The 11031-nt window shown below is 51.5% G+C and overlaps 1 protein-coding gene across 1 annotated transcript; it reads right to left on the bottom strand.

The window, feature by feature from the left end:
* Positions 1–82: 82 nt before the first annotated feature.
* PHF23 (PHD finger protein 23) lies at positions 83–9756 on the bottom strand. Its single transcript, XM_079952057.1, has 5 exons — positions 9609–9756; positions 8084–8115; positions 7327–7428; positions 3292–3988; positions 83–1620 (listed from the first exon to the last, which is right to left on the bottom strand). The coding sequence occupies exons 1-5, from the start codon at positions 9628–9630 to the stop codon at positions 1373–1375; spliced, it is 1101 nt and encodes a 366-aa protein (XP_079808183.1). The 5' UTR covers positions 9631–9756; the 3' UTR covers positions 83–1372.
* Positions 9757–11031: the final 1275 nt, after the last annotated feature.

The raw sequence follows: 11031 nt of genomic DNA, 5'->3' as shown, positions 1-11031 counted from the left end.
TGACCAACTACACCAATCTCCCCCCCTCCCCAAAGCAGTGCCTTTGTTTTATAAGGAAGGAACATTAATGATGACCACACCCTTCTGTACAAACGCAAAAGGGTCCACATCTTTTATTTACATTCAAAAACTCTGCCATGTACACAGTTTCAAATATTATAACGAAAAAGGGTGGGAGCTGGAGGGGGGAAACCCAGCCAGAAACCCCCACTGATCAGAACAGCTAACCTGAATTGGGGAGCAGGTAAAATATAGGTTTTGCAGCAGAACAGGGGTTATGAGAGAACTGGGGATCCTGGCATGGGGAGTTTCTGATGTTTTTTTAAAAAAATAAGTGGGCTTGCCATTCTTCATTAAACCCAAACTCTTGTCTCGCTCTCTGGAACCTCTGCCTCATCCTTATATGCTCAATGGGAGCAGTCAGAAAACACAAATAAATTGTCCCTTTTTATTTTGAAGCCAGCAAAATCGCAAGGGTTTTCCTGACAAAGTTCACCCCCTCACAATCCCTGGGGGATGTTAATACTGGGGAGGGGGAGTAAACAAAACCCTTCTATTCTCTCTCTCTCAGAATTTAATATATATATATATTATTCAGTTTCAACGGGGCCAAAATCTCCGGCCCCCTCCAAAGGAAAAAAAAAACCCTGTAAAGGTTTACTTAAAAAATAAAAAGTCATTTTTTTATCCAGCCTCCTTTCTTGGGCTGTATCCCTCAGTTGAAATCAAACTCTGAATCTGGAGGCATTAAACAAATGCCAGAGAACATTTTTTTAAAAAGAAAATAAAGAAGAGTCTTCCAACTGGGGGTGTGATGGGAGGGAGAAAATAAACAAAGCCAGAAAAAAAACCCTTTTGCATTCAGTCTATTTACAGGTGAACTTTACTGGGGCAGGGGAGGATAGGTGGTGGGGGAAAGAGCTAAAACAAAAACGAAGAGATGCTTCTACCCCACTTCCTAGTGCCCTCTCTCTGCCTCTCCCCCAACGCTATGTGCATCCCAGCAAGTGAAAACAGGAACCTTCCTGGTTTTCAGTTTCATCATTCCGGCCCACCGTGTCAGCCTCCGAATGCCATTCTACTTCGCAGAGAACATGGAGGTGGGCCAGGATCAACCCCCAAAGGGGGAGTGGGTCTGAAGCGAGAGGCCTGCAATTGCCAGCCAGAATCTGCCTGGAGGGGCAGCCTCTCTGCCTCCCGGGTGCTGGGACTACCACCACCGCAAATACCCCAAGCACCTCCGTCTTCCGCCTCCAAGGAACTGAGGCTCCTTTTGGATACCAGTCCAGAGCAGGCTCCCGACCCTGTCCAGTCTTTTCTGCCCCTCTGGGATGGAAGCCCAGCGCAGAGCCACCTGTCCTCCCCTCCTGAGCTAGGGCTCCCCACCTCCCCTGGACGCAACGGCGACGGTTGCGCTGGGAACCGCCGGGGGCGGCAGCAGCGGCAGCTTGCGAGAACCTTCCTTGCACTTCTGACAGTAGAAGATGTCGGGGACGTTGGTCTTCTTGATCTTGGCGCAGGAGAGGTGGATCCAGGTGCCGCACTGGTTGCACTCGATCATGGGGCGGCCCGCAAATGGCTTCTGGCAGTAACAAGTGATGAGGTCCCAAGAGTCATCCCCTGGAGGAACAGAGGAACAAATTTCAGAAATTCCGCTCACCCACAATCGCACAACACACGTTTGGTTATCTGGCTTGAAATGTATCACCACGAGAACCTCAAGTTTTGTTTTTAAGTTTCTAGTCCATAAGACAACAGCAGTAATAATATGCTTGAGGATAAGCAGGCAGTGCGTGATGAAAACTGAGAATCAAAGGCTGAACGGGTGGTAAATGCGGATTCGTGGCATTTACACCCTGCCTAGAAGTGGAATAAAACCATGACCAAAAAGATAAATAAATATAGAAGACAAATTACCTGCCTACGTCAGGATAGGTGTATAGCAAGTACCCACTCCACCCTCACAGAGCTGAAAGCGTCAGAGATGTTTGCTATAATATGAGGGATGGGGAAATTGCAGATCAGGACAGTCAGCAACCGTGTTTATTACCTATGTGCAAGATCTGAACCTGAGCCTGGGAAACACCCTGCTGCCTTTGGCCCAAATCAGTCCACTCAGGAAAGGGCATACAGAGACCTACTGCCTCGCTGGTCAACTGCACACTGCAGTTTTCCCAAGCTGGTACCCTCCAGATGTTTTGACCTACAGCTCTCATCGGCCTGCAGGCTGTGCTGGTCAGGGCTGACGGGAGCTGTAGTTCATTAAATTCCTGAACACCTCTTCCTCGGAAAGACTCCCAAGGCACCTCGCAGCAGCTTAAAATAGATTAAAAGACAGGGGCGCCAAATAATGAGCATCCCAGCGAGGCGGAACCTCAGAGATGCTTAACAAAACCAAGGCCAGGGTTGTATCCCTGGGGATTCTGGAGAAAGCCGAAACAACGTCACTGCTTGCTAGCACGCTGGCAAAAAATGCTGGAAGAGGTGGACCTTCAACTGATCCACCGAGGCCCTCCCTGATGTAGTTCAACTACAGCTCCCACAGGTCAGTCATTTGTTATGTTCTTAATCTTCCAGAGATTTCACTGCTTTGTGAGGTCAACACACCCCGGGGAATCAGGAAGGTTCTCTGGGGCGGTGGGCGTTCTAACGAATGTGAGAAGCAAAGCACAATCCAGCTCCAACCCTCGCTTGACTTTTTAAAAAGCTTTTGCTAAATTAAAAAAAAGCGCTATTATACTCCGGGCCCCACTTTTTGGGTGGGGGAAATGTGTGCGGAGATGGGGAGAAGAGCCTGATATGATGCAGTTAAACAAAAACAAAACAAAGCACCCCACTCCTTTGAAAATTTAAGGGGCTTTTGATGTAAAGCAAATACTTTAAATTAAAAAAAACACAATGTAAGCTGGAGGTGTTTGATGACAGAGGAGAAGCCTGCCACTGGCTATTGATTCCGGAGGACAGTTTGGTGGAAACGTGAAAATCAGCTGACTGTGTCACCAGACGAAACTTCCAAGAACGCAGGGGGAAGCATTATCTGGCGACCTACGTGGTGCAGAGGTTAGTGTGCTGGAAAAGGTCCTGGGAAATCAGGGTTCAAATCTCAGCTACACCTACCTCACAGGGTTGTGGGGATTAACAGGAGGTGGGGCAAACCATGAACCTTGAGCAACTGGGGGGGGGGGGGGAGTCGGGATATAAGCGCAACTAATAATGCGCCTATTGCTTTTACGCCCATGTGCATTAAGTTGCATTGCCCCTGCCCCTTCCGGGACACCTCCGCCTCCTCACCTGATTCCACCATGATGTCCTCGTCCATGACTCTCATCTCGCCTTCGCTGGAGCTGCCTTCCCCATCCTGGCTGGTCTCCGTACTGATCCCCCCTTTCCCTTCCGTGTCCTCAAGCTTAATGGGGAAGCTGGCGGCCAACAACTCCGGCGGAGCCTGCACAGAGACCAGCGCCGTGGCCGAACCCTCCTCCCCTCCGGGCCGCCGAGGCGCCACTGCCGCCCCCTCTTCCTCCTCAGAGTCCGTCTCGCTCAGGGAAGCCTTGTGCTTCTTCTCGCTACGTTCCGCCTTTTTCAACTTTCGCTTCTTGCTCTTTTTGATGCGAGAGCGCTTCTCCCCCACCGGGTCGCCGCCGCCGCCCCGGTTCCGCTTGGCTCCTCCGCCCGCGTCCAGGGCGGACTTCCGATTCCGCTTGTCCTTCTTCTTGTCCAGGGCCCCCTTTGGCCCCGCCAGCGGCGGCTGCTGCTGCTTGCCGACGGGGTCCAAGTCAAACAGGGAGTCCTTGAGCTTCATCTTCTCCAGCAGAGAGCTGTCGGACTTGAGGCGACGGAAGGCTGCCTTCTTCTTCGAAGACTTGGCCTTCTTGACGAAGGTCTCGATGGTGTGCAGGTCCGAGTGCGTCGACTCCCAGCCGTCGCTGTCCACCACGCTCTCGGGGCGGATGGGGGAGTTCGAGCCAGAGGGCGTCCAGTCATTTTCCTGTGAGGTTTGGGGAGGGCAGAGGCAAGGGATTAATTCCTCAGGCTACTTTTCCCGGGTGCCCAGGACTCTCCTCTGCTCTTTCTTCCCAGAGGAGTGGGATTCAAGGGGGCAGTGGGGTTCCTGGGGGGAGACCTGAGAGGCAAGGGTTGTAGCAGGTGGTGTAAATAGAATTGCAGAATTGGAAGAGACCACAAGAGTCATTTAGTCCTACCCTCTGTAATGCAGGAAAGACTTTGATAATGCATAATGACTTTCAGGCTTTGAAAAGCTGATATCAGCTGATAGCTCCTTTATGGTCCCTGTGGATAGCTCAGTCAATAGAACATGAGAATAATAATAATAATAATAATAATAATAATAATAATAATTTATTTATATCCCGCCCCCCCCCCAGCCGAAGCCAGGCTCAGGAAGCAGCTAACAACAGTAAAATGATACAACATTCTAAAATCATTTCAAATCAGATTAATGGCAACTATTGGGCTAGAGTTCTGTGAGGAACTTAGGGCTGTGGGTTCGCGCCCTGCAATGGGCAAAAGATTCCTGCATTTAAGGGGGCTGGAATAGATGACCCTCAGCTCTACAATTCTATGGTTCAATGGATCGAGTTCATCTGTTTTGCAGAATTAATTAAACTAAACAGCTTTAATTGGATTCTGAATAAACGTGCAATTAGTGGCTACGGTTTTGAATTTTATTGCATTATAATCTTCCTCGGGGGGTCATGCAAGCCATTATTCTGAACGATGTTTTTCATACAATACAATATAAAAAGGAACTTCTGTGCTAACCTTGGTAGGAGCATCTTAAACAACACAATCCAAAGAACGTCAGGTTTCCTAGGAAGCAGAGGGTACTCTAAGCTCCCCCGACTCCCAAACGTCTCCGCAGCCAGCACTGCATACAAACCACCAAATCCAGGGCGGGGCTACAGCCCAGGATAGACCACTTGCTCTGCGTGCAGAAGGTCCCCCTCTCTCTATGAGAGTCTTCCTGCCTGAAACCCTGGAGAGCCACAGCTGGCCATCAGTGTAGACAATACTGAACTGGACTGACCAGTGACCTACACTCTGGGGGCCCTGAATCTTGAACTGTCATGGGGCCCCCTTCGCAACCAGCAACAGGGTCTGGGTAACCACTGTTAGCTTCTTCAGTGGGGCTGTTCCACAACAGATCAGCACACCTTCACAGCATCTGGGCTACTGGCTGCCAAACGTTGGGATTGTGGAAATAGGTAAAGGTACCCCTGACCATTAGGTCCAGTCTGGGGTTGCGGCGCTCATCTCGCTTTATTGGCAGAGGGAGCCGGCGTACAGCTTCTGAGTCATGTGGCCAGCATGACTAAGCCGCTTCTGGCGAACCAGAGCAGCGCATGGAAACGCCATTTACCTTCCCGCTGGACCAGTACCTATTTATCTACTTGCACTTTGACGTGCTTTCGAGCTGCTAAGTTGGCAGGAGCAGGGACCGAGTAACGGGAGCTCACCCCATCGCGGGGATTTGATCCGCCGACCTTCTGCTCGGCAAGTCCTAGGCTCTGTGGTTTAACCCACAGAGCCACCCCCGTCCCCGGAAATAGATGGAACAAAAATGTGGAAATGTGGAAATAGATGCAACAAAAAAATTAATCCATTTGAGTCATGCAACTCAAACTGGGTCTTCTAGACGTGAAACATTTAAGCAATGTGGACAAAAGTCGCTTCTGGGGCCCCTCTCTTCATCAGTTTTATAGCAGATCTGCCCCTGAGATGGACCAATGTTATAACTCGGGATAAAGGCAGCTTCCTTTCCCTCGCTCCAGAGCAACGGTCCGCAGTGTTTAGTGGAGTTGTGGGCTGAAGCCAGGAGGTGCCACATCCATCGCATTTAAATATTCATATTGATTTTTAACTCTCTTCTTAATTGCTTCTTTTATTTATAACATGTTTTATATTGCAGTTTGAATTCTAAAGAGCGCATTAAGATGCAGTATGTGAGAAACAGAAAGAAGCAATAAAAATACGGTTGAAAAATCACATCTATTACGAGCGCTACAGCCGGCAGAAAAATTAGTAATCACCTCAGTGGTCTGTGGGAAAAGAAAAGTTTGGGAGCCTTTGCCCTAGAAAATTTTCTGGCTGAAAGAAATGGAGGGAAAGCTACAGAAAGAGACAGACAAGAAGGTGGCAATGAGAGAAATCAAAAGAGAGGGAACAAGAAAAATAAAGGTGTCTTGCAAAAAAAACGGGCGAGTGAGTAAGTAAGCCTTAGTAAGTTGCACAAAAGTTGAAAATAAACGCTATTCATCTTTATTATAAAAAAAAATTCCTTCCAGTAGATCTTAGAGACCAACTAAGTGCATGCACACTTCAGATACACTGAAACTGAAGTCCCTAGACCCTTACATATAGCGAGAGGGTACATCTTTATTATGTGTACTTTTATCAACTTCCTTTTAAACAACAGCAGAATGTTAGAATCCACATTCCCAGCAGCACAAAAAATTTGTTCCCCTTGTGCAAAGAAGTGTCCTAGAACAAACCCTGCCCAGAGAGAGACTAACTGGTACAAAGGGATTTTAAAAAATGGGAGGAGAGAGTACCCTGACAGCTGAAGCAGCAAACGTCTCGTGTTTGCAACCACTGAGCCTTTCAAGCAACACCCATAAGCCGATGCCTAACTCCTAAAACAAGAGGTATGGTGGCCCATCTGATATGGAAGTTCAATAAATCCCTGGTGTGCGGAGATAGGTGGGAGCCTTCTTTAGCCCTAAGCCCTTGTGAGCAGGCTCAAGCGGAGTCCCAGGAAGGGCAGGTCCGTAGCAGGAAAGAGCAACTACAATTCCCAGCATGCACTTCGGGAAGCCTCCCGAGCCGTGCCGCATAACAAGCCAGGACATGTCCGCCCCCTTGCTTCCAGAACAGCAGCCTACACTTCCCAACATGCAACACGCCCAGGCCTCCCAGCAAAATGGCCATGCCGCAGGGCATTCTGGGCCTCGTAGTTCCCGCAGGCATTTGCCGCAGCTTCCAAGGGGCTCCGGCAACAAGACTGTGCGGAGACAATGCCGAGACAGCAGGAGGCCAAGGGCTTAGGAGCGAAGGTTTGGAACAATCCCAAATGCACCTTTTTAGAACTTCACGGAGCCGGGTTCGGATTTAACAACAGATCACAGAGCCTGCTTCTGGGAAGGTGCTAAGACAACCGGTGTACCCCGACACACACACACCAGAAAAATATTAAACTGCATGCTTTGAAACTGAGCAGACGCATATTTGTTCACTTAATAAGCCAGTAGGATAAAAGGGGAGTTGGGGGGGCAGGATTATCGCTGGGGGGGAAACCCCCAAACTAACCTCCTTAGAGGAAGGGATGTAGCCAGCGTAGGCTAGGACGAAACTGCAGAACTTGTTGAAATCCTCAATAGTTCGCCTTCGCTTCTCCGGAGGCTGGTGAGACTGGGGGAGAGAAGCAGGAAGTGGGGAGGGGAGGTGTTAATGCACACAGAGGTAGCCCCCCCCTTCCCCTGGCCACCCACAAATCTCTAGGCTCTTTCACAACCGCATCACACATACCCCACAACGGGTGATAATAAAAACAGGGGAGCTATTCCTAGAGGCAGGGGGAGAGAGATAACTGAGCGGTAAAATCCTTTTCCACCCCCCCCACCCCCCCCAAAAAAAAACCCCCCACAGGCTCCCACAGCTAGAAATGCAAGTCAGGTCTCTCCCAGGACATGCGAAGAGTGCAAAGGGTTAAATATGGGGGGGGAGGGGAGGGAGAGAGGGGGAAAAGAGCCTTTTCCGTCACCCACAGAATATCCTTTGCTTGCTCTCTCTCTCTCTCTCTCTTTTGCTAAGGGGGGGGGAGCACATGCAAAAAGGATGTTGCAACCTTTTGGAAAGACTTTTGGCCTCCTCCAAGGGAGCAAGGATAAAAAGGCAGGGGGAGGAAGAGGAGGGGGTCCCCCAAAAGAACGGAGCCACCCCACGGAAACAAATGGGGCCCATTCCACTCCGTAATAAAAAAAAACCCCAAGTTTGAGGTAGGGGTTTTTTGCGGGGGGGGGGGGGGGCGCGGAGGCTTTTGTATTTTGTATTTTATTTTTTTTACCTGTGTCTCCGGTTTGAGGTTTGGAGGCGGATCTGGAAAACAAGAACCGGGAAGGGGGTCAGTTGAGGGGGGTCCATGAAGGGAGACTTGCAACAACTCCACACCGACCAGCACAAAGCGAGGAAAAAATCCTATGGTTCCCCCCCCCCGAATGAAGGCACAGGGATTCCCACTCCCCAAGGGAGATGGCTGGGGGGTGCCAGCGAGCCCTGACAGAACCTCCCGGACCCCTTATTTTGGGGAGAGGGGGGCTTCCCTACAGCCTTCAGAGGAAAAGGCCAACACACAGTGAAGCCCCCCCCCCACCCTTGAACCCTTCCCCAAATTTCCACTCCAAAATATATTTAGGTTTATACCTCACCCCCCCCCAAAAAAAATATACGCTCAAGACACGGAAGTGTCTACCCCCCCCCATAAAATCCAAGATCAGATCTAGACAGACAAGACACCCCGCCATTTCTACAGGGAAGCGGAAAGGGGGAAGCTGAAGCGCACCCCCCCCAGACACACACACCCCTCCTGATCTGAGACCCCCAGCGCCCCCCAATTCCTTAATGCCCTCCAACAGACACCCCCTTAGAAAGCCTCATTTCCTCATTGCTCTCTCTCTCTCCCCCCCCGCACCCAACAGCCCCCCCCCGCCGCCCCTCCTCCACGTGCCTCCCCTCCCCCTCCCAACTTTCTTCCTCGCTTCCCCCCCCCACACTCCGGTTTTCTCCCCGGTCCGCCTCCCTCCTCTTTCTCCCCCCTCCCCACCCCACACTTCCAACTCGCTCCCCTTTCACCTGGTTCTTCCTAGCCGCTCCCAAACACAACCCCCCCCCCCCACTCCAAGACGCTGCCTCCATCTTACCCAGCCCCCCAACAAGGAAAAAAAAGAGGTGCTGCTGCCCCCCCCCCATAACCAACTCTCTTCCTCTCTCCTCCCCCCCCCACCGACCAGGCTCTCTCTGCTCTGACACCACCTGCCCCCCCCCCAAACCGGTGACCCCTTTCCACCGACGGACTTTGCCTCTTCTTTCCTCCCCCCCCCAAGCGCACCCCCTCCCCCCCCACAACTCCAGAACAGCCCCCCCAAAAAAATCTCTTTTTGGCCTCTTTTCCCTCCGAGGAGGGGCGTCCACTTTGCCCCCCCCAACAAGCAAGCTTCCTTCCCGCCCCCTTAGCTTTCCCCCCCCCCACCAACCCAACGCCAACCCCCCCCAACCTCTCCTCTCCCCCTAATCTCCCGGGAGGGGCGCCCACTTTTCCTCTCCCCCCCCCACAACAAACCCACTCCTCCTTCCCAGCCCCCCCTCCCCGAAATCCGCCCTCCTTCTCCCCACACCAACCCACTCCCAGCCCCACAACTGGGGGTCTCCGCAGCCTCTTTCCCCCCCCCCACCAAAAAAAAAATATTATTTTTTCCTTGGGAGGGGGGGGCGCCCCCACAGAAGGGGGTTGAGAAGCACAAAAAAAGCCTGGGCGTCGTCCCCGCTCCCCCCGCCGGCGCCCCCCAAGTGTGGGTCTGCGAGGCCCCCTTTACCTTCAGGGCTGGGCTCCGCCATAGCCGGCCCCCTGCCCAGCCAGCCAGCCGGCCGCCTCTCCGCCCCGCCGGTGCCCGCGACGGCCGCGGGGCTCGGGAACCCGCCAGCGCCCCCCAAGCCGAGAAGACCCTCCCAGAGACGACCCTCCGCCGCCGCCGCCTCCCGCCTCCCGCCTCGCCCGCCGGTGCCGCCCGACTCCCTCCCGGAGGAGCCCCACAGCCAGGCCCCGCCCCTCGCCGCCGCCGCCGCCGCGGAGCATCTCGGGAAACCGAGTCCCCCCCTCTCCGCCGAGAACTCCAAGTCCCGGCAGGCGCAGCGCGAGGGAAAGGAGGGAGGGAGGGAGGGAGGGAGGGAGGAGGAGGGACTTGCGCTGGTTCCGCCTCTTCCTCTCCCAGGCTCCAAAATGGAGGGAGAGGAGGAGGGACTAGCAGAAATGACTGGCAGGATCCGAGACCAGGGAGAAGAGTCGGCGGAAGAAGACTGGAAGAAATTCAAAGGCTATCTTCAGAAACATTGTAAAGTTAGTTACAGATAGGCAGCCGTGTTGGTCTGCCCTGGTCAAAACAAAAAAAATTCCTTCCAGTAGCACCTTAAAGACTGGAAGGAATTTTTTTTGTTTTCAGAAACATTGTAAAACATTGGTCTTTAAGGTGCTACTGGAAGGAATTTTTTTGTTTTGACTATGGCAGACCAACACGGCTACCTATCTGTAATTGTAAAATTAGTTACAGATAGGTAGCCGTGTTGGTCTGCCCTGGTCAAAACAAAATAAAAAAATTCCTTCCAGTAGCACCTTAAAGACCAACTAAGTTAGTTCTGGGTATGAGCTTTCGTGTGCATGCACACTTCTTCAGATACACTGAAACAGAAGTCACCAAACCCTTCTATATAGAAGGTGAGAAGGTGGGGAAGGGTATGCCATCAAATGCCAACAGTGTCCTTCAGCTCTCTATATTGGACAAACAGGCCAAACCTTACGCCAAAGAATAAACGGACATAAATCCGACATCAGGAATCACAAGACAGAGAAACCAGTAGGAGAACACTTCAATCTCCCAGGACATTCTATACAAGATCTCAAAGTAGCTATTCTATTACAAAGGAATTTCAGAAATAGACTGGAAAGAGAAGCTGCTGAATTGCAACTTATTACCAAACTTAAAACCATGGAGAGACCTGGTCTGAACAAAGACATTGGATTCTTATCTCATTATACATGACAAAGCCATTTTTCACCTTCTCACCCCTTGCTTTTTCCTGTAAGACCTATTGCAGTCGTTAAGAGTCGTCAACAGGCTCATCACAGCTATCTGCCAATCACCCATTCCCACCACCCTTCTGAGTAATACCCCTCCCCACCTTCTCCCTATATAGAAGGGTCTGGTGACTTCTGTTTCAGTGTATCTGAAGAAGTGTGCATGC

The sequence above is a fragment of the Podarcis cretensis genome (assembly GCF_951804945.1).
Source record: "Podarcis cretensis genome assembly, chromosome: 13".
NCBI lineage: Eukaryota > Metazoa > Chordata > Lepidosauria > Squamata > Lacertidae > Podarcis > Podarcis cretensis.
This window is presented reverse-complemented; position numbering and strand designations above follow the sequence as displayed.

Bases quoted from the DNA above. Each gene is read 5' to 3' on its own strand.
- PHF23 (XM_079952057.1), bottom strand. From the start codon at position 9,630: ATGGCGGAGCCCAGCCCTGAAG. The intron at 3,989-7,326 runs GTTAGTTTGGGG...CAAACCTCACAG, and splicing joins ACATCCCTTCCTCTAAGGAG to GAAAATGACTGGACGCCCTC. The intron at 1,621-3,291 runs GTGAGGAGGCGG...CTGTTCCTCCAG, and splicing joins GGACATCATGGTGGAATCAG to GGGATGACTCTTGGGACCTC.